At 46.4% G+C, this 23,634-nt stretch overlaps 1 protein-coding gene across 2 annotated transcripts in view; it reads left to right on the forward strand.

Moving 5' to 3' along the window:
* Positions 1–23,634, forward strand: part of LOC144826290 (tetratricopeptide repeat protein 24-like) — a 520,525-nt gene that overhangs the window by 64,674 nt on the left and 432,217 nt on the right. For both annotated transcript variants that reach the window (XM_078684636.1, XM_078684637.1), the window contains exon 4: positions 23,123–23,251. In XM_078684636.1, coding sequence (XP_078540762.1) covers positions 23,123–23,251 — 129 coding nt within the window. The remainder of the gene's footprint in view (positions 1–23,122; positions 23,252–23,634) is intronic.

A 23,634-nucleotide genomic window follows, 5' to 3' on the forward strand; every position in this document is an offset into this window, starting at 1 on the left:
CCATGAAATAATTCTCAATTTGCGATTAGCAAATTGCGAATCGCAAAGTGAGAATTATTTCACAATCATTCCTATGGGCCTCCTGGCCCATAGGAATGCATGGGAAATTATTCCTTAATTGCGAATTCGCAAATAAGGAAGACTAAGAAATCGCTAAAAAATAGCGATTTTCTACATACATTCCATTTTGCGATTTCTAAATAGCGATTCCTTAAAAATCGCTATTTAGAAACTGCAAAATGGAATCTTGATACATCTATCCCTTAGTTCCCATGCTTATTTTTGTACACTTGAAACTCAGATACAGTAACCCCTTACTCACTAAGTGGACCTGAATAGTGGTTGCCATCCTGATGCACTAAGGTTGCTGTGGGATGAAAAAAAGCAATACTATCTCGAGATCCTCACTGCCAAAACAAGCTCAATCACACTCCCGCACACATGAACACACACCGTCCTCATCCCCTTCCCCTTCGCACCAGTTTCCCTCACTCCCTTTGCAGAGGAGTATGCACTCTGCTGCTCCTAAGTAGAAACTCACATGTTGGGGACTTCCTGTACCTGGATGACAGGAGGCACACCACATGCTGTGATCCCCAAGGACCAATGTCATTCTGTAGATTGTGACAATGAGCCATACCAGAGACTGCGCGGAGAGGGTGGTGTGAGAATGCTGCTGAAGCCTTTTGGATGCGGCATAAGCAGCCTGACAACCAACTAATAATAATAAATAAATATAGGAGATAACACTGGTACTCGGCTGCATAAAAAGCCATCCCACAACTGGTCCTCAGGCACCAGCCCATCGCCCGGTGCCGGAGTACACGCTTTCCCAATCTAATCCTGCTCAAGATCCACGTTGCCGGCGGCAGGTTAACTCAGCACCATGTGACTCTGAGCAATAGCTCACTTAATCTTCCCGAAGGCCCCCAGTGCCGGGACACCACTTCGGAGGTAGCTGTGCACTTTACAAATACTGGTATTTCAATTGTTCCATATTTCTATGGTCTAGACTGTGCCAGGGCCTGTGCCCTCTCTCAGTGAAGAACTGATATTCCACATGTGGAGAGCAGAAATCTCACTTCGGAGCCTTTTGTACCCTGAGCTTCTGCAGCGAAGAAGGCTCTGGGGCTGCATGAGCACCAAAAGAGCGAATGGCCCACACAAGGGGAGTGAGGATGTCCTGTGGCAGCATAGCAGAGTGTCAGCTGAGACGGTGGAGTGCGAGGGCCTGATCTGGGCTCAACTACTTGAGGCCACTGGAAGCGATGTCTTCCTTCACCACAACGGACCGCAAAGCCAAAATACCTGTAATTGGAACAGATCCTGATTGCTCCTGGTTCAGTGACCCAGGATGAATATTTGCTTATAGGGGTGGAGAACCTGGGGGAGGTATCCACCTGAACCTTACCATTAAGAAGGTGTGTGCTGAAGGAGGGCAGGGTCAAAGTCAATCACAAAACCCCAATGACTGCATTATTTTACTAGGTGAACCATATTTGAGCCCACAGTGCTCTGCACTCACTGAGGCACACATGGCATTTTGCTTGTTTGGGTCTCTTGGACGGATCTCCCCTCTTTGTGGAACTGAATTCCATTACTGAGTAGCGAGATCTGTCAATAGTAATAGGACTGCCTTAGACCTCAGGCTTGTAGAGGGCGAGGGATGCCATAGAGCTTTACAAGCTTTACATCAGAGGCATACAGGAAGCCCACCAGAGGATCCTGGCAACTGTGTGGACGAGAGGCGAAGTGGCCGGTTGGCTGTGGCTCGTGCTTGGAACTGCATAACTGTTTGGCATCCCTTGCACCGTTATCACTTGCTGGTAAATTCTGAGGGCACAAACTCCTAATTCATAGGGGGCATGAGTGAGGCCAGATGAACTAGCGAGTATTGGGGGGTGCTAGGACCACCACCCAAGCTGGAGAGTGCTCTGGCTAGAGAGCTGCTCCTAGAGAATTGTAAAAAACTGCCCAAGAGGATCAAACAGTCTGAAAATGTGGTGCAGGAGCTTCATGTGGGCTTGGAGGTGCCGAGATCACAGCTTCGGGAGCTTACAGAGAGGATGCGATGCTGGGATACAGCAGGAGGCCCTCAAGGGGTGCTTTCTAAGGAACGCATGGAAGTCATTGGTCTGCTATAAGAGACAGAGGGGATGAACATTGTAAGGGTATTTGAAATGCTGAATAGAACACATGGTGGTTCTGCATGGACTCTTCAACTTCTATGCCATTGAAAAAGTGCACAGGGTGCTGATTCTGGCACCACCTCTGTGGCCAGGCTGATCCTTTACCATAATAGAGACACGATTCTGCAAAGAGCCTGCACTACGGATTCCTTCAGAGTGGGCAATGACACCTTGCAGATCTTTCCTAATCACACCAGAGTGGTTGAGCAGTAGATACCCTGCTTCCTAGAGGTCAAAAGGAAGATAAGAGTCTTGGATCTGCTACATGTTGCTCTTTCCAGCAAAACTGAAGGTGATGATGGCTGAGAAGTCTGCTTTCTTCACAGACACCAAGGTACCATGATTGAACAAAGTGTCTCTCCTCAGAGCTACCAATGCACACAATTAAGCCTTCATAGATCAAAGCTGAAGGAGAGTCAAAGATAGCAGTGAATCGAGGTAGTCATGACAGTATATCCCTGAATGCTGTAAGAGGGCATCCTAAGACAAAACTGGCCAGGATGAAACGGAGGTGCCAGAAATTATACTGAGATCAACAAACGAATTGCAAAGTCCCCTGGGACAGCCATGACTTTGGCCTGGAGACTACACATTGCTGCTAAGTGGTTGACAGATGCCAATGACATCTGCAGTTTTATGGAGGTATGAGTGGTAAATCAATAGGGATGGTCAATGAGGGTACTTGTAGCATTGGTGCCAAACCCCTCTGACCTCTGCTTCACAATATTGCATCGCAGGAGTCTCGTTATGCTGTTCATTGCTTCATTGAAGGGGGATGTTGGGCCTCAGTTGTTGGATGGGAGTTTGAAAGGGAGTTGTTTTTAAAGTTTCAATAGCATGTCCTCAGACTCTGTTGACTACATCAAGGATGCAGCTGATCATGAGTCCTGGATATTTCAGTTGAACCAGGATGTGCACAGCTTGGAACACAGAAAGGGAAGGGAATCTAGAGTGGGTCCACTAATCGCTGATCATTATGCAGGCAAATGAGTGTAGATTCCTAAACTAGATCATCAAATATATGTGCAGCCCCCATTAAAAGATACAGAAAACATGCATTGATCCCAGATAGTTTTCTTGCTAGAGACACACCAGAACCAGGAAGAAAGTGGATTTGTTGATGAATAAATGGGGAGGTTAGGTTTTCTGCATAGATTTCTTGAAATACGATATAGGTGCCTTAATTTGTTTCAGGCCAGGGGTTCCTTTTAAGGCTAGGTCTCTCTGTAAGGCTGTGTCAGTTGACATGAATAGTGAGGGACAGTTTGTTCTGGTTATTAGCAAGCTGGATGGACAAGAGGTTCTTCTGGTAAATGTATATTCTCTCAGCATAGACAAGGCTTTGCTACTCTCAGATGGGCATGAGTCCATTGCTCACGTACCCATGATCACAGGGAGAGACTTTACCTTCTTGAGTAAGTTGGTACTCAATATATTTGACAATCATCTTGTCAAGGTCTCCAGGTAGAGTACCTCTTAAGGTCAAGAAATATCTACCTATGGAAGTAGTGTACCGATGCAGAGGACCAAGAAAAGGCATACATCAGGAAAGAACAGACCAAACTGGGTAAAGCACAGGAATAGCATAGAGGAGGCAACCTTAATGTAAACAAGCAGGGAACTAAACCAATAATGAACAAACACACTGTATTGCCTACCATAAGGGTCGTACACAGGTACGGCTCATAACTTCCCACAACAACAGAGAACATCACTATCTCTGTTTAGTGTACTCCTACAAATAGGCACCTTGCAAACCCCAGAGAAAGAAAGTAGCACAAGTGAGGAGGTTGTTCCTGCTGTTGGGAGCTGGAAAAGCAACGCAACTTAGAGAAGCACATTGCTTCCGCACCTGTTTCTGATGCATTGCCACCGTGCAGGAATAATTTACAGGCATTGTCATCATGCCACTGAAAAAACTGACGCATCACCTGCCCGCGGCTGGAGAAATCGATGCATCGAGTGCACCGATCTACCGAGTCTGAGATCACCGCGACAATTCCAACGCAGGCCCTGCTGTGTGGCTGCAAGACCCAACGCATGATGGGACCGCGGCTGGAGAAACCAACGCAGTGCCGTAGCCACTGCTGCACCGAAAACCAACACATCCGCGATCCCTAAACATCGCACCGGGGCGCCAAGTCTACAAGGGCACCGGGCCACTGTCGGAAACCGTTGCATCACTTCCATGTGCAGTAAGAAACCTACGCATCACCTCCCCTTCAGTAAGGAACCGATGCATCACCTCCACTGCGTGACAGTAAGGAACTGACTCATCACATCCCGGGAGTAAGGAACCGATGCATTACCTTCCCTGTGCAGAAGAAACCAACGCATCACCTTCCCTGCAGCTGTTCTTGTTTATGAATTTGACACATCCAAGGTACTGTGTGTTGAAAGTGTTGCATCTATAGTTTGATATGGCTAGAACTGTTTTTACCTTCTAAGAAGATGATTTTGATAACTGTATTGTGGATTATTGTCGTTTTGGTCTTGTGTGGTTTAGATAAGGATTACTTATTTTTCTAAACTGGTGTGGTGTCCATTTGTAGTGTTGTCACTGTATTACTGTATGTGTCCACAAAGCTCTACACATGCCTCTGAGATAAGCGTGTCTGTTTGTGCCAAGCTACCAAGGGGTTATTTTAGAAGTGTATCCCTCATACTCTGACTAGGAAGAAGGGTCCCTACATGGACAACGGTGAAACCATTGCCAACTAAAGACCCCCATTTCTAACATGGATACATACGCTTCAAGCAAATGTTCCATCTATTACTATGTTTTTGATCAGAAAGTTGTACATAGTTTTAGAAATCCTTGTTATACTTATGTCCATTACAGTGTAGCATTGCAGACTGGTTAGGGTAACATGTTTTTGTGACTTTATTTGCAGTCAGCTTTCTCAAACAAAGAGCAGGTGTGCACCCAATTACAGTACAGTTGTCTTTGTGTTCTGTCCTGCTGTAAAATAGTTCAGTACAGTGATGTTTAGGCTAGTCATACATGCTATTCTCTAAGTACGTGCTATTTTACATTGCATTTTTTGCAATTTCCTAACATTTTTATTGAGTTAGAAGGATCCACTAACCAGGTCTCTTGCAGATGATGTGTGTGGTAATTAGTCTAATCTTCCCTATCACAGAAATCAATACCAATACTCTCAACATGTCTCTTTCGAAATCTTCTAGAAATATCCTTCCAATCAATGGAGCAACCTGCCATGATGTTCTTTCACAAGTCAATTGTTGTTAATGTAGTGTCAGTTCCTATGATGGTATCAGGGACAATGTATAGGAATAACAGGAGAAAACCCATAAACCTCGTTGGGATGGGTGTATCGTGTAGGCAAAAACAGTTCCCAACAGGTATTATGTAGAGACAATTTCAAAGGTGTATGCAACAAGCATTACAAAGAAGGCAGAGACAAGGAGTCAATTGATTTTTTAGAAGAGGTAGTATTATTTACCAAGAAGCAAAGGGAAAGATCTTTCATATGCAAATACAGTTAAAGCAGCACTGTACAGAACGGATCTTGTGACAACCCAGTGACACTTGGTGCGAGGTGCTATATACAATTGGTGATAGTGAATGTGCAAGTGCTTAAAAACAACAGCATTGGCGACGCATTGACCAAAGTATGTAAATCAATTAGAGGCTCCGAAAGACAAGTTACAGTCACTTGGAAGACAATTATTTATACAGGAGCACAAGACGTGATATGCGTCGTGTAATTCAAGCTGTACAGTCGACGGCGTTTCGATCCCCTTTAGTCGGGATCGTCATCAGGACAGGGTTGTCGATAGAAACAGTGCTGTAGGTAGAAAGGGCAATTTTTGAGCGGGGGAACATGGCTTGGGTCCGATCTGGGGGTGAACCGGTGAACGGGTTGAAAATCAGACTAACATTAAAGGTTTAATGTGCATATGGTGTGGGTGGGGTGGTGGCCGGAGCGGGGATAGCAGGAGTGAGTATTGGGGGTGGTTAACATAGGGGGGTGGGTGGTATGTCTAATGTGATCCAAAGATATTGGATTCAGTGATCAAATCCGCCGGTCTGTGGAAAGGTGGAAGTTGCACTAACCGGGCAGAAACTTACAGTTTAGCCAGGCAGACAAGCGAGGCTAGAGGAATTCCGAATAGTCATTCAATGGTCGGAAGCTGCAGGGGAACAAGGGAGGGATTAAGAAAAGGAACACGCTCGGCTCGTCACTCAGACCAAACCCATGGTGAGTAGTGTTACCTGATCGTGGCTTGAGTCGGAACAGCGGGCGGGATTTGCTGCGCCTGCGGGGAGGAAAAGTAGGAGTAAGCACGAGCCGGTATCGTGAGGGAGCAAGAAGTATCCGGTTGCGAGCGCACTCGAAGTGCGGGCGATGTTCTTACCTGATTTAAGCAGGGCGTCAGAAGGCAATTGGGGCTCTTCTAGTGAGTGGGCTGCCGGCAGTAAATGCGGGAGCTGACCAGGCGCGTGTAGTCCCTGTGTATAAATCAGGAAGTACCGGGCTGGGGGCGGGGTCCGGTCGCCGCAGGGGGCGGGGCAAAGGGTGTGTGGCAAGGTTGCCAAGGTAGCATCAACTAATCGGAAGGGAGGGGGCGGGGTCCGACCATCACTCGAGGTGGGGTGGGGGGCGTGAAACCAGGTTACCCAGGTAACGAGGACTAACAGGAAGTGGCTGAATCAAAACAGGAGTCAGGACAGATATTGACGGCATGACGCGAGGGAGGCGTGGTGGGCCGACGTATGCTAGGGGCAAGGGGAAAGCAAACTAATGCGCGCCCTGGTAGAAGGGCATAATTACCGTTATATGTTATGTCAAATTGCGGGCATAAATTAGAAATACAAATATATATCCACTATACATTTCTTACAGAGTATAACGACGTATTTATCCGATGGAAGAATAACCTTAGCATCAATTTACAGCATAGCAATAAGATATGGAGAAATACATCTCGAGAGATCTGGTTTAAAACCGGACGATTAAGTACAAGGTATTTATCTATGTGGGTGGACAAATACCAATATGTAGACTGTGGTGGTGAAATCAAAGTCACGGTATATGGTGCAATTTACATCAACTATACATCAACTATCCATTTCTTATTCAGGGTATAGAGAGGTAAGAATCAAGAGATAGGAGGACAGTAGAGTTTAGATGGAGATGGTACTTGTCCATTCATCAAGGGTGTTTAACCCATGGTTAACCGAGTCAACTCGTGCGATCCATTTACATTCGGCTCTATTGAGTAAAGTGGACATGTTCCCACCTCTGATGGGTAGTGTGGGTTTCTCAATAACCAACCACCTCAGGTCTGTGTCCGTATGTGATTTTTCCATGAAATGTGTGACCAAAGGAGCCGTCAGTACTTTGCAGTTAATTCTGCTTTTGTGTTGTATTATTCGTTGTTTGACCATTTGGGTGGTCTGGCCAATGTAAATGAGATCACATGGACAACGGATAGCGTAAATAACATTTTGGGTCTTACAGTTTGAGTGGTGAGATAGTTGATGTGTCTGTCCATTGTAAACAAATTCTTTGGTGTTAAGTGTTAGCTCACAGACGCTGCAGGATTGGCACTTGAAGTGTCCGATTACTGGAGGCATTCCCCATGCAGCTGTGATGGTATGTTTCTCAGTAGTGGTAGTTGGCCAAGTGATGGCACGAACAAGATGGTTGGCAATGTTGTTGCCTCTCTGGTAAGAGAACAGAGGGGGTGTGTGGAATTGTTCATCAAATCGTAGCACAGAGCAGTTTTTTTTTATTATTTTGGCTACCTTATTACTATCCGGGCTGAAGACAGAGACAAAGGGGATCCTGTTCATAGTTTTTTTGTTTTGGTTCGGCCTTAGTAGATCCTCACGGTGGTTGTACCACGCTCGTTTCTTTGCTTGTTTAACCAGACGTCGTGGATAGCCTCTGTTGACAAGTTTCACGACTAAGATGTCTGCCTCCCTAAAGTAGTCTTTGCGCCATTTGCAATTGCGCCGGATACGAAGGAACTGGCCAAATGGAAGTCCATCGCGTAGGCCCCTTGGATGGTTGCTAGAGTAATGTAGCAAGGTGTTGCGTTCTGTGGGCTTGCGGAAGAGCGATGTACCAAGTTTCCCCTCTTCTGCATGTATAGTGACATCAAGGAATGGTAGGTCATTTGGTTTAGTTTCACTTGTGAATTTGAGATGTTCTTGTGAAGAGTTTAGCCAGTCCATGAAGGGTTGTAAAGAATCGGCCGTTCCATTCCAGATCAACAAAACGTCATCGATGTATCGACGCCACAGATGGATTTGGGGTCGATACGGGTTGATGGGGTTGAGAATCAGTGATTTTTCCAGAGCATGTACGTATAGAATAGCAAAGTTGGGAGCGAAGCAAGCGCCCATTGATACTCCCTTGATTTGAAGGTAGTATGTGTTCTTGTACATGAAGTAGTTATTTTGTAAGGCCACTCGTAGAAGGTCCATAATGAAGTCAGTGGGAATCTTGGAAGGTTGAGGTCTAGAGATCAGTAGATTTTTGATTACTTCGAGCCCTTCGCGGTGAGGGATGTTTGTGTAGAGGGACTCGAAGTCCAGACTTGCCATAATTTGATTGTCCAGGTCGAAGGGTTCATCTTCGATGGTATTGATCAAATCCATGGTGTCACGTATATAGGTGTCTGTGATGGGCACAAATTCCTTAATGACTGAGTCCAGATATTTCCCCAGGGGTTCCAGAATGGAGCCACACCCTGATACGATGGGGCGTCCAGGTGGATTTCTCGCATCTTTGTGAATTTTGGGGAGAACATATAGGATCGGTGTCCTGGGGTGTGGATTGTTCAAATACTCGAATTCTTTCTTGGTAATGATATTGTTGTCTCTGGCTGTAGTAGTGATAGAGAGAATCTTCTGTCTAATATCTGCCAGGGGATCTTTTGAGAGAGCACGGTAATGTTTGTTGTTGGTAAGTTGTCGCTCAACCTCTCTGTCGTATTGAGTGTTGTTTAAGACAACAATACCTCCACCCTTGTCCGCGGGCTTGATGACTATCTCCGGGTTATTCTGAAGGGTGTTCAGGGCTTCTTTTTCTTTCAAGGGTAGATTGTAGGGGATAAAGCGCGGAACAGTCTTGAGATCCATTACTTCCTTTAAGACTAGCCGTTCAAAGGCCAAGATTTCAGGTGACATTTGGTTGGATGGAGGGCTAAAGGTAGAGGGCAGCCGAAACGGGGAGATTTCCGTCATTCCGGTGTTTGGTTTGTCAGCAAAGAAATATTTTAGCCGGATTCTTCTGAAGAATTTTAGAAGGTTAGATTGCAGTTCCAGGAAGTTGGTTCTGACCGTCGGCACGAATGAAAGGCCACGGGAGAGAAGTCTAGTTTCTTCTGGGGTCAGAGTGTGGTCTGATAAATTGAAAATGGGGATGGACATGGCAGTAGTGGTTGCGTCCTTCTTGTTAATTACTGTGGTTGTCCCCACTGATAGTACCGATTGCGGGTTTGGCGGTAGCCTGGTACCGGAGGTTGGTATTGTTTGGCCCTTGTTTGGCGGTTCTGCGGTGGTGGGTGTTGGCCGCGTCCTCGGCCTCGTCCTAAAAAAACAGGTGGTAGTAGTGGCTGTGGTCCAGAGGGTGTTGCGTCTGTCTCGTCTGCAGAACTATTTGAGGAGACAGAGAAGGTGACGCGTTGATTGTTTTTATAACGTCCCCAGTTCTGTGTTCTTGGAGGGTTCTGTTGAGTATTGTAAAATTCCTCGTTTAAGTAGGGGTAAGTGTTCTCAACCTTATAGTTCTTAATATCTTTTTCTATTTTATTGATCTTTTTATTGACTTCAAAGGTGTTAAAGGTGGCGATGGTACTGTTGATTTTTTCTAAGAGGCTTTTGGGATCAGTGAGGGAGGTATCTTCTAGGATGCGTTTTTCCAGTTCTTCAATTTCCTGTAATTCCAGCCGGCTGTGTTCTATGGCTGTATCTATTCCAAGGACCATCCAATGGCGAGAGCACGTCGTCGCAAGATGGCTGAAGCTAATTCTAAATTTGGGGTCCTGTGTGAAAATAGCTGGGGTGTTACGAATTTGAAGTCCTAGGGGGATGACACCTGAGCGTAGGTAGTCCGTAAGCATACGGGCATGCAGATCCGTCCTGATCTGCTTTTTCTTTAGCTTTTCAAGTTTGTCCAATAGGGCACGGGAAGTGTTAGGGGCAGTGGAGGTGGTCGCAGACTGTGGTGGGCCCGACAGTAATGAGGGACCGGTCAGTCTTGACTGGATGTATTCCTCTGAATAGGTGAGGGACTCCTTGGACATCGTGTGTAGGCCGGAAGGTACTACCCAGATGAATACCTTATTGATTGAGGTATATTAGATGAAGTACACAGAGGTACCACTCTCGCAGCTAGCTAGCTGCTCCTAATATGTATAGGAATAACAGGAGAAAACCCATAAACCTCGTTGGGATGGGTGTATCGTGTAGGCAAAAACAGTTCCCAACAGGTATTATGTAGAGACAATTTCAAAGGTGTATGCAACAAGCATTACAAAGAAGGCAGAGACAAGGAGTCAATTGATTTTTTAGAAGAGGTAGTATTATTTACCAAGAAGCAAAGGGAAAGATCTTTCATATGCAAATACAGTTAAAGCAGCACTGTACAGAACGGATCTTGTGACAACCCAGTGACACTTGGTGCGAGGTGCTATATACAATTGGTGATAGTGAATGTGCAAGTGCTTAAAAACAACAGCATTGGCGACGCATTGACCAAAGTATGTACATCAATTAGAGGCTCCGAAAGACAAGTTACAGTCACTTGGAAGACAATTATTTATACAGGAGCACAAGACGTGATATGCGTCGTGTAATTCAAGCTGTACAGTCGACGGCGTTTCGATCCCCTTTAGTCGGGATCGTCATCAGGACAGGGTTGTCGATAGAAACAGTGCTGTAGGTAGAAAGGGCAATTTTTGAGCGGGGGAACATAGCTTGGGTCCGATCTGGGGGTGAACCGGTGAACGGGTTGAAAATCAGACTAACAATAAAGGTTTAATGTGCATATGGTGTGGGTGGGGTGGTGGCCGGAGCGGGGATAGCAGGAGTGAGTATTGGGGGTGGTTAACATAGGGGGGTGGGTGGTATGTCTAATGTGATCCAAAGATATTGGATTCAGTGATCAAATCCGCCGGTCTGTGGAAAGGTGGAAGTTGCACTAACCGGGCAGAAACTTACAGTTTAGCCAGGCAGACAAGCGAGGCTAGAGGAATTCCGAATAGTCATTCAATGGTCGGAAGCTGCAGGGGAACAAGGGAGGGATTAAGAAAAGGAACACGCTCGGCTCGTCACTCAGACCAAACCCATGGTGAGTAGTGTTACCTGATCGTGGCTTGAGTCGGAACAGCGGGCGGGATTTGCTGCGCCTGCGGGGAGGAAAAGTAGGAGTAAGCACGAGCCAGTATCGTGAGGGAGCAAGAAGTATCCGGTTGCGAGCGCACTCGAAGTGCGGGCGATGTTCTTACCTGATTTAAGCAGGGCGGCAGAAGGCAATTGGGGCTCTTCTAGTGAGTGGGCTGCCGGCAGTAAATGCGGGAGCTGACCAGGCGCGTGTAGTCCCTGTGTATAAATCAGGAAGTACCGGGCTGGGGGCGGGGTCCGGTCGCCGCAGGGGGCGGGGCAAAGGGTGTGTGGCAAGGTTGCCAAGGTAGCATCAACTAATCGGAAGGGAGGGGGCGGGGTCCGACCATCACTCGAGGTGGGGTGGGGGGCGTGAAACCAGGTTACCCAGGTAACGAGGACTAACAGGAAGTGGCTGAATCAAACCAGGAGTCAGGACAGATATTGACGGCATGACGCGAGGGAGGCGTGGTGGGCCGACGTATGCTAGGGGCAAGGGGAAAGCAAACTAATGCGCGCCCTGGTAGAAGGGCATAATTACCGTTATATGTTATGTCAAATTGCGGGCATGAATTAGAAATACAAATATATATCCACTATACATTTCTTACAGAGTATAACGACGTATTTATCCGATGGAAGAATAACCTTAGCATCAATTTACAGCATAGCAATAAGATATGGAGAAATACATGTGGAGAAGTGTGGCTCAGGGGTTAGAGGCAGCAGACCCGGAATCTGAGAGCGGTCCTGGACCAGGGTTCAATTCCCCGCCCCGGCGGGTCTTGGGCTAAAAATTCCACGGACTCGATAATTCTCACCCTGGTGCCTCCTCGACTCACGGGTTCACACTCTGCGACTCTGGGCAACAGCTTGCTTAATCTCCACAACGGCCCCTCGCGGCGGGATGCCTGACTTTCACCTTGTGGATACCCTGCTATCTCACAGGGGAATATCAGGAAGGGTTCCCTAAGCAAGCGCCGGGACACCTGCTTTGCGGGTAGCTGTGCGCTATATAAGCTCAACTACATTTACATTTACATTTACATTTACATCTCGAGAGATCTGGTTTAAAACCGGACGATTAAGTACAAGGTATTTATCTATGTGGGTGGACAAATACCAATATGTAGACTGTGGTGGTGAAATCAAAGTCACGGTATATGGTGCAATTTACATCAACTATACATCAACTATACATTTCTTATTCAGGGTATAGAGAGGTAAGAATCAAGAGATAGGAGGACAGTAGAGTTTAGATGGAGATGGTACTTGTCCATTCATCAAGGGTGTTTAACCCATGGTTAACCGAGTCAACTCGTGCGATCCATTTACATTCGGCTCTATTGAGTAAAGTGGACATGTTCCCACCTCTGATGGGTAGTGTGGGTTTCTCAATAACCAACCACCTCAGGTCTGTGTCCGTATGTGATTTTTCCATGAAATGTGTGACCAAAGGAGCCGTCAGTACTTTGCAGTTAATTCTGCTTTTGTGTTGTATTATTCGTTGTTTGACCATTTGGGTGGTCTGGCCAATGTAAATGAGATCACATGGACAACGGATAGCGTAAATAACATTTTGGGTCTTACAGTTTGAGTGGTGAGATAGTTGATGTGTCTGTCCATTGTAAACAAATTCTTTGGTGTTAAGTGTTAGCTCACAGACGCTGCTGGATTGGCACTTGAAGTGTCCGATTACTGGAGGCATTCCCCATGCAGCTGTGATGGTATGTTTCTCAGTAGTGGTAGTTGGCCAAGTGATGGCACGAACAAGATGGTTGGCAATGTTGTTGCCTCTCTGGTAAGAGAACAGAGGGGGTGTGTGGAATTGTTCATCAAATCGTAGCACAGACCAGTTTTTTTTTATTATTTTGGCTACCTTATTACTATCCGGGCTGAAGACAGAGACAAAGGGGATCCTGTTCATAGTTTTTTTGTTTTGGTTCGGCCTTAGTAGATCCTCACGGTGGTTGTACCACGCTCGTTTCTTTGCTTGTTTAACCAGACGTCGTGGATAGCCTCTGTTGACAAGTTTCACGACTAAGATGTCTGCCTCCCTAAAGTAGTCTTTGCGCCATTTGCAATTGCGCCGGATACGAAGGAACTGGCCAAATGGAAGTCCATCGCGTAGGCCCCTTGGATGGTTGCTAGAGTAATGTAGCAAGGTGTTGCGTTCTGTGGGCTTGCGGAAGAGCGATGTACCAAGTTTCCCCTCTTCTGCATGTATAGTGACATCAAGGAATGGTAGGTCATTCGGTTTAGTTTCACTTGTGAATTTGAGATGTTCTTGTGAAGAGTTTAGCCAGTCCATGAAGGGTTGTAAAGAATCGGCCGTTCCATTCCAGATCAACAAAACGTCATCGATGTATCGACGCCACAGATGGATTTGGGGTCGATACGGGTTGATGGGGTTGAGAATCAGTGATTTTTCCAGAGCATGTACGTATAGAATAGCAAAGTTGGGAGCGAAGCAAGCGCCCATTGATACTCCCTTGATTTGAAGGTAGTATGTGTTCTTGTACATGAAGTAGTTATTTTGTAAGGCCACTCGTAGAAGGTCCATAATGAAGTCAGTGGGAATCTTGGAAGGTTGAGGTCTAGAGATCAGTAGATTTTTGATTACTTCGAGCACTTCGCGGTGAGGGATGTTTGTGTAGAGGGACTCGATGTCCAGACTTGCCATAATTTGATTGTCCAGGTTGAAGGGTTCATCTTCGATGGTATTGATCAAATCCATGGTGTCACGTATATAGGTGTCTGTGATGGGCACAAATTCCTTAATGACTGAGTCCAGATATTTCCCCAGGGGTTCCAGAATGGAGCCACACCCTGATACGATGGGGCGTCCAGGTGGATTTCTCGCATCTTTGTGAATTTTGGGGAGAACATATAGGATCGGTGTCCTGGGGTGTGGATTGTTCAAATACTCGAATTCTTTCTTGGTAATGATATTGTTGTCTCTGGCTGTAGTAGTGATAGAGAGAATCTTCTGTCTAATATCTGCCAGGGGATCTTTTGAGAGAGCACGGTAATGTTTGTTGTTGGTAAGTTGTCGCTCAACCTCTCTGTCGTATTGAGTGTTGTTTAAGACAACAATACCTCCACCCTTGTCCGCGGGCTTGATGACTATCTCCGGGTTATTCTGAAGGGTGTTCAGGGCTTCTTTTTCTTTCAAGGGTAGATTGTAGGGGATAAAGCGCGGAACAGTCTTGAGATCCATTACTTCCTTTAAGACTAGCCGTTCAAAGGCCAAGATTTCAGGTGACATTTGGTTGGATGGAGGGTTAAAGGTAGAGGGCAGCCGAAACGGGGAGATTTCCGTCATTCCGGTGTTTGGTTTGTCAGCAAAGAAATATTTTAGCCGGATTCTTCTGAAGAATTTTAGAAGGTTAGATTGCAGTTCCAGGAAGTTGGTTCTGACCGTCGGCACGAATGAAAGGCCACGGGAGAGAAGTCTAGTTTCTTCTGGGATCAGAGTGTGGTCTGATAAATTGAAAATGGGGATGGACATGGCAGTAGTGGTTGCGTCCTTCTTGTTAATTACTGTGGTTGTCCCCACTGATAGTACCGATTGCGGGTTTGGCGGTAGCCTGGTACCGGAGGTTGGTATTGTTTGGCCCTTGTTTGGCGGTTCTGCGGTGGTGGGTGTTGGCCGCGTCCTCGGCCTCGTCCTAAAAAACCAGGTGGTAGTAGTGGCTGTGGTCCAGAGGGTGTTGCGTCTGTCTCGTCTGCAGAACTATTTGAGGAGACAGAGAAGGTGACGCGTTGATTGTTTTTATAACGTCCCCAGTTCTGTGTTCTTGGAGGGTTCTGTTGAGTATTGTAAAATTCCTCGTTTAAGTAGGGGTAAGTGTTCTCAACCTTATAGTTCTTAATATCTTTTTCTATTTTATTGATCTTTTTATTGACTTCAAAGGTGTTAAAGGTGGCGATGGTACTGTTGATTTTTTCTAAGAGGCTTTTGGCATCAGTGAGGGAGGTATCTTCTAGGATGCGTTTTTCCAGTTCTTCAATTTCCTGTAATTCCAGCCGGCTGTGTTCTATGGCTGTATCTATTCCAAGGACCATCCAATGGCGAGAGCACGTCGTCGCAAGATGGCTGAAGCTAATTCTAAATTTGGGGTCCTGTGTGAAAATAGCTGGGGTGTTACGAATTTGAAGTCCTAGGGGGATGACACCTGAGCGTAGGTAGTCCGTAAGCATACGGGCATGCAGATCCGTCCTGATCTGCTTTTTCTTTAGCTTTTCAAGTTTGTCCAATAGGGCACGGGAAGTGTTAGGGGCAGTGGAGGTGGTCGCAGACTGTGGTGGGCCCGACAGTAATGAGGGACCGGTCAGTCTTGACTGGATGTATTCCTCTGAATAGGTGAGGGACTCCTTGGACATCGTGTGTAGGCCGGAAGGTACTACCCAGATGAATACCTTATTGATTGAGGTATATTAGATGAAGTACACAGAGGTACCACTCTCGCAGCTAGCTAGCTGCTCCTAATATGTATAGGAATAACAGGAGAAAACCCATAAACCTCGTTGGGATGGGTGTATCGTGTAGGCAAAAACAGTTCCCAACAGGTATTATGTAGAGACAATTTCAAAGGTGTATGCAACAAGCATTACAAAGAAGGCAGAGACAAGGAGTCAATTGATTTTTTAGAAGAGGTAGTATTATTTACCAAGAAGCAAAGGGAAAGATCTTTCATATGCAAATACAGTTAAAGCAGCACTGTACAGAACGGATCTTGTGACAACCCAGTGACACTTGGTGCGAGGTGCTATATACAATTGGTGATAGTGAATGTGCAAGTGCTTAAAAACAACAGCATTGGCCACGCATTGACCAAAGTATGTACATCAATTAGAGGCTCCGAAAGACAAGTTACAGTCACTTGGAAGACAATTATTTATACAGGAGCACAAGACGTGATATGCGTCGTGTAATTCAAGCTGTACAGTCGACGGCGTTTCGATCCCCTTTAGTCGGGATCGTCATCAGGACAGGGTTGTCGATAGAAACAGTGCTGTAGGTAGAAAGGGCAATTTTTGAGCGGGGGAACATGGCTTGGGTCCGATCTGGGGGTGAACCGGTGAACGGGTTGAAAATCAGACTAACATTAAAGGTTTAATGTGCATATGGTGTGGGTGGGGTGGTGGCCGGAGCGGGGATAGCAGGAGTGAGTATTGGGGGTGGTTAACATAGGGGGGTGGGTGGTATGTCTAATGTGATCCAAAGATATTGGATTCAGTGATCAAATCCGCCGGTCTGTGGAAAGGTGGAAGTTGCACTAACCGGGCAGAAACTTACAGTTTAGCCAGGCAGACAAGCGAGGCTAGAGGAATTCCGAATAGTCATTCAATGGTCGGAAGCTGCAGGGGAACAAGGGAGGGATTAAGAAAAGGAACACGCTCGGCTCGTCACTCAGACCAAACCCATGGTGAGTAGTGTTACCTGATCGTGGCTTGAGTCGGAACAGCGGGCGGGATTTGCTGCGCCTGCGGGGAGGAAAAGTAGGAGTAAGCACGAGCCAGTATCGTGAGGGAGCAAGAAGTATCCGGTTGCGAGCGCACTCGAAGTGCGGGCGATGTTCTTACCTGATTTAAGCAGGGCGGCAGAAGGCAATTGGGGCTCTTCTAGTGAGTGGGCTGCCGGCAGTAAATGCGGGAGCTGACCAGGCGCGTGTAGTCCCTGTGTATAAATCAGGAAGTACCGGGCTGGGGGCGGGGTCCGGTCGCCGCAGGGGGCGGGGCAAAGGGTGTGTGGCAAGGTTGCCAAGGTAGCATCAACTAATCGGAAGGGAGGGGGCGGGGTCCGACCATCACTCGAGGTGGGGTGGGGGGCGTGAAACCAGGTTACCCAGGTAACGAGGACTAACAGGAAGTGGCTGAATCAAAACAGGAGTCAGGACAGATATTGACGGCATGACGCGAGGGAGGCGTGGTGGGCCGACGTATGCTAGGGGCAAGGGGAAAGCAAACTAATGCGCGCCCTGGTAGAAGGGCATAATTACCGTTATATGTTATGTCAAATTGCGGGCATGAATTAGAAATACAAATATATATCCACTATACATTTCTTACAGAGTATAACGACGTATTTATCCGATGGAAGAATAACCTTAGCATCAATTTACAGCATAGCAATAAGATATGGAGAAATACATCTCGAGAGATCTGGTTTAAAACCGGACGATTAAGTACAAGGTATTTATCTATGTGGGTGGACAAATACCAATATGTAGACTGTGGTGGTGAAATCAAAGTCACGGTATATGGTGCAATTTACATCAACTATACATCAACTATACATTTCTTATTCAGGGTATAGAGAGGTAAGAATCAAGAGATAGGAGGACAGTAGAGTTTAGATGGAGATGGTACTTGTCCATTCATCAAGGGTGTTTAACCCATGGTTAACCGAGTCAACTCGTGCGATCCATTTACATTCGGCTCTATTGAGTAAAGTGGACATGTTCCCACCTCTGATGGGTAGTGTGGGTTTCTCAATAATCAACCACCTCAGGTCTGTGTCCGTATGTGATTTTTCCATGAAATGTGTGACCAAAGGAGCCGTCAGTACTTTGCAGTTAATTCTGCTTTTGTGTTGTATTATTCGTTGTTTGACCATTTGGGTGGTCTGGCCAATGTAAATGAGATCACATGGACAACGGATAGCGTAAATAACATTTTGGGTCTTACAGTTTGAGTGGTGAGATAGTTGATGTGTCTGTCCATTGTAAACAAATTCTTTGGTGTTAAGTGTTAGCTCACAGACGCTGCTGGATTGGCACTTGAAGTGTCCGATTACTGGAGGCATTCCCCATGCAGCTGTGATGGTATGTTTCTCAGTAGTGGTAGTTGGCCAAGTGATGGCACGAACAAGATGGTTGGCAATGTTGTTGCCTCTCTGGTAAGAGAACAGAGGGGGTGTGTGGAATTGTTCATCAAATCGTAGCACAGACCAGTTTTTTTTGATTATTTTGGCTACCTTATTACTATCCGGGCTGAAGACAGAGACAAAGGGGATCCTGTTCATAGTTTTTTTGTTTTGGTTCGGCCTTAGTAGATCCTCACGGTGGTTGTACCACGCTCGTTTCTTTGCTTGTGTAACCAGACGTCGTGGATAGCCTCTGTTGACAAGTTTCACGACTAAGATGTCTGCCTCCCTAAAGTAGTCTTTGCGCCATTTGCAATTGCGCCGGATACGAAGGAACTGGCCAAATGGAAGTCCATCGCGTAGGCCCCTTGGATGGTTGCTAGAGTAATGTAGCAAGGTGTTGCGTTCTGTGGGCTTGCGGAAGAGCGATGTACCAAGTTTCCCCTCTTCTGCATGTATAGTGACATCAAGGAATGGTAGGTCATTCGGTTTAGTTTCACTTGTGAATTTGAGATGTTCTTGTGAAGAGTTTAGCCAGTCCATGAAGGGTTGTAAAGAATCGGCCGTTCCATTCCAGATCAACAAAACGTCATCGATGTATCGACGCCACAGATGGATTTGGGGTCGATACGGGTTGATGGGGTTGAGAATCAGTGATTTTTCCAGAGCATGTACGTATAGAATAGCAAAGTTGGGAGCGAAGCAAGCGCCCATTGATACTCCCTTGATTTGAAGGTAGTATGTGTTCTTGTACATGAAGTAGTTATTTTGTAAGGCCACTCGTAGAAGGTCCATAATGAAGTCAGTGGGAATCTTGGAAGGTTGAGGTCTAGAGATAAGTAGATTTTTGATTACTTCGAGCACTTCGCGGTGAGGGATGTTTGTGTAGAGGGACTCGATGTCCAGACTTGCCATAATTTGATTGTCCAGGTCGAAGGGTTCATCTTCGATGGTATTGATCAAATCCATGGTGTCACGTATATAGGTGTCTGTGATGGGCACAAATTCCTTAATGACTGAGTCCAGATATTTCCCCAGGGGTTCCAGAATGGAGCCACACCCTGATACGATGGGGCGTCCAGGTGGATTTCTCGCATCTTTGTGAATTTTGGGGAGAACATATAGGATCGGTGTCCTGGGGTGTGGATTGTTCAAATACTCGAATTCTTTCTTGGTAATGATATTGTTGTCTCTGGCTGTAGTAGTGATAGAGAGAATCTTCTGTCTAATATCTGCCAGGGGATCTTTTGAGAGAGCACGGTAATGTTCGTTGTTGGTAAGTTGTCGCTCAACCTCTCTGTCGTATTGAGTGTTGTTTAAGACAACAATACCTCCACCCTTGTCCGCGGGCTTGATGACTATCTCCGGGTTATTCTGAAGGGTGTTCAGGGCTTCTTTTTCTTTCAAGGGTAGATTGTAGGGGATAAAGCGCGGAACAGTCTTGAGATCCATTACTTCCTTTAAGACTAGCCGTTCAAAGGCCAAGATTTCAGGTGACATTTGGTTGGATGGAGGGTTAAAGGTAGAGGGCAGCCGAAATGGGGAGATTTCCGTCATTCCGGTGTTTGGTTTGTCAGCAAAGAAATATTTTAGCCGGATTCTTCTGAAGAATTTTAGAAGGTTAGATTGCAGTTCCAGGAAGTTGGTTCTGACCGTCGGCACGAATGAAAGGCCACGGGAGAGAAGTCTAGTTTCTTCTGGGGTCAGAGTGTGGTCTGATAAATTGAAAATGGGGATGGACATGGCAGTAGTGGTTGCGTCCTTGTTGTTAATTACTGTGGTTGTCCCCACTGATAGTACCGATTGCGGGTTTGGCGGTAGCCTGGTACCGGAGGTTGGTATTGTTTGGCCCTTGTTTGGCGGTTCTGCGGTGGTGGGTGTTGGCCGCGTCCTCGGCCTCGTCCTAAAAAACCAGGTGGTAGTAGTGGCTGTGGTCCAGAGGGTGTTGCGTCTGTCTCGTCTGCAGAACTATTTGAGGAGACAGAGAAGGTGACGCGTTGATTGTTTTTATAACGTCCCCAGTTCTGTGTTCTTGGAGGGTTCTGTTGAGTATTGTAAAATTCCTCGTTTAAGTAGGGGTAAGTGTTCTCAACCTTATAGTTCTTAATATCTTTTTCTATTTTATTGATCTTTTTATTGACTTCAAAGGTGTTAAAGGTGGCGATGGTACTGTTGATTTTTTCTAAGAGGCTTTTGGCATCAGTGAGGGAGGTATCTTCTAGGATGCGTTTTTCCAGTTCTTCAATTTCCTGTAATTCCAGCCGGCTGTGTTCTATGGCTGTATCTATTCAAAGGACCATCCAATGGCGAGAGCACGTCGTCGCAAGATGGCTGAAGCTAATTCTAAATTTGGGGTCCTGTGTGAAAATAGCTGGGGTGTTACGAATTTGAAGTCCTAGGGGGATGACACCTGAGCGTAGGTAGTCCGTAAGCATACGGGCATGCAGATCCGTCCTGATCTGCTTTTTCTTTAGCTTTTCAAGTTTGTCCAATAGGGCACGGGAAGTGTTAGGGGCAGTGGAGGTGGTCGCAGACTGTGGTGGGCCCGACAGTAATGAGGGACCGGTCAGTCTTGACTGGATGTATTCCTCTGAATAGGTGAGGGACTCCTTGGACATCGTGTGTAGGCCGGAAGGTACTACCCAGATGAATACCTTATTGATTGAGGTATATTAGATGAAGTACACAGAGGTACCACTCTCGCAGCTAGCTAGCTGCTCCTAATATGTATAGGAATAACAGGAGAAAACCCATAAACCTCGTTGGGATGGGTGTATCGTGTAGGCAAAAACAGTTCCCAACAGGTATTATGTAGAGACAATTTCAAAGGTGTATGCAACAAGCATTACAAAGAAGGCAGAGACAAGGAGTCAATTGATTTTTTAGAAGAGGTAGTATTATTTACCAAGAAGCAAAGGGAAAGATCTTTCATATGCAAATACAGTTAAAGCAGCACTGTACAGAACGGATCTTGTGACAACCCAGTGACACTTGGTGCGAGGTGCTATATACAATTGGTGATAGTGAATGTGCAAGTGCTTAAAAACAACAGCATTGGCGACGCATTGACCAAAGTATGTACATCAATTAGAGGCTCCGAAAGACAAGTTACAGTCACTTGGAAGACAATTATTTATACAGGAGCACAAGACGTGATATGCGTCGTGTAATTCAAGCTGTACAGTCGACGGCGTTTCGATCCCCTTTAGTCGGGATCGTCATCAGGACAGGGTTGTCGATAGAAACAGTGCTGTAGGTAGAAAGGGCAATTTTTGAGCGGGGGAACATGGCTTGGGTCCGATCTGGGGGTGAACCGGTGAACGGGTTGAAAATCAGACTAACATTAAAGGTTTAATGTGCATATGGTGTGGGTGGGGTGGTGGCCGGAGCGGGGATAGCAGGAGTGAGTATTGGGGGTGGTTAACATAGGGGGGTGGGTGGTATGTCTAATGTGATCCAAAGACATTGGATTCAGTGATCAAATCCGCCGGTCTGTGGAAAGGTGGAAGTTGCACTAACCGGGCAGAAACTTACAGTTTAGCCAGGCAGACAAGCGAGGCTAGAGGAATTCCGAATAGTCATTCAATGGTCGGAAGCTGCAGGGGAACAAGGGAGGGATTAAGAAAAGGAACACGCTCGGCTCGTCACTCAGACCAAACCCATGGTGAGTAGTGTTACCTGATCGTGGCTTGAGTCGGAACAGCGGGCGGGATTTGCTGCGCCTGCGGGGAGGAAAAGTAGGAGTAAGCACGAGCCGGTATCGTGAGGGAGCAAGAAGTATCCGGTTGCGAGCGCACTCGAAGTGCGGGCGATGTTCTTACCTGATTTAAGCAGGGCGGCAGAAGGCAATTGGGGCTCTTCTAGTGAGTGGGCTGCCGGCAGTAAATGCCTTCTTTGTAATGCTTGTTGCATACACCTTTGAAATTGTCTCTACATAATACCTGTCGGTATCAGGGACAAGTCACATGATATCACTTCCTGTGATGACATCAAGGTAAAAGTTCACATGATGTTACTTCTTGTTTTGTCATCATATGGCCAGAGGGTGTGTGATGGTACTGCACCTACCCATGAGATATGGTAAATCGACTTCTTGACCTGTCGATGAGCAAGAGGCCATTATGTGGCTTAAGGAAGACCGCCTATCCTGAACTCCTCTCTCCTGCTGTGTCATCACCCATTACACAAACCCAGCTGCACATATGCCCTTCTCCTGGGTGGCCATCCCAGCGTGCGATAGAATTTGCTTCCAGGGGGCAGCAAGATGACATTTTGACACGAAATGATGGGCTTTGTATTTCAGGGCATTCCCAATCTCACTGAGTCTTACTCTCCCAAGGTGCCACCAGACAGCCCATGCGGTGGCCCCACTCTCCCTGTTATCTTTGCTCCCAGCAAAGATGGCGGAACACTCACCGCAACCCAAAGATTTGCAAACCAGAGCTCACCGCTATCTGCCCTGTCTGACTTCTAGATTGTCACTCCACCCGGTCCCTGGAAACTGGAAATTCATTTAATTGTTTATGAAACATAAATCAAAGCTGTAGGGAGGTGGGTGTTAAAATGAAACAGACTCGGAGTGATATAGGGCACATGAACTTAATACGGTGTTGCAGGTGTGCTGAAAATAATGTTTCATGCTATAAAATGTGCGATTCCTTCATCCTGCTCATCCACAAATATATTGCATTCTTCTTTCAGGTATTTTGGGAGACAGGAATGCACAGGGACAGTGCCTGTGTAACTTAGCCTATGCGTACAGTCAGCAGCAACACTACGACAGGGCCGAGTTCTACTACCAACAAGCGCTGCACGCCTTTGTGGACGCAGGTAGGGGAAACGATGCTGAGTATCTTTTCTAAATATGATTGTTGTAATGTTTTGTGTGCCCGATGAACAGCTCCTGCGTTCAGACAGCTTGCCAGCGTCCCACGTCTAATGTGTGCTCAGCAAGCAAATATGTTTCACTCTGAGTAACAAGGACATGTATTACACCATTGATGTGACACTGTAAATGAGCATCATTTTCTTTGCAAGTGACACAAGAACACACTCATAGGCCATTCTAAACAGTTGTTGGAGTTATGCACCTACTGCTGCATAGATACCAAACCCACATTTGCCATTCTCTGACCAAGGGAGTGTCACTTTTTAAGACATTTTCCATCGTGAGCTGGCTAGAGCCGGGGGGGGGGGGAACTTCCCACATTTGT

The sequence above is a fragment of the Lissotriton helveticus genome, chromosome 3_2, assembly GCF_964261635.1.
Source record: "Lissotriton helveticus chromosome 3_2, aLisHel1.1, whole genome shotgun sequence".
NCBI classification, from domain to species: domain Eukaryota; kingdom Metazoa; phylum Chordata; class Amphibia; order Caudata; family Salamandridae; genus Lissotriton; species Lissotriton helveticus.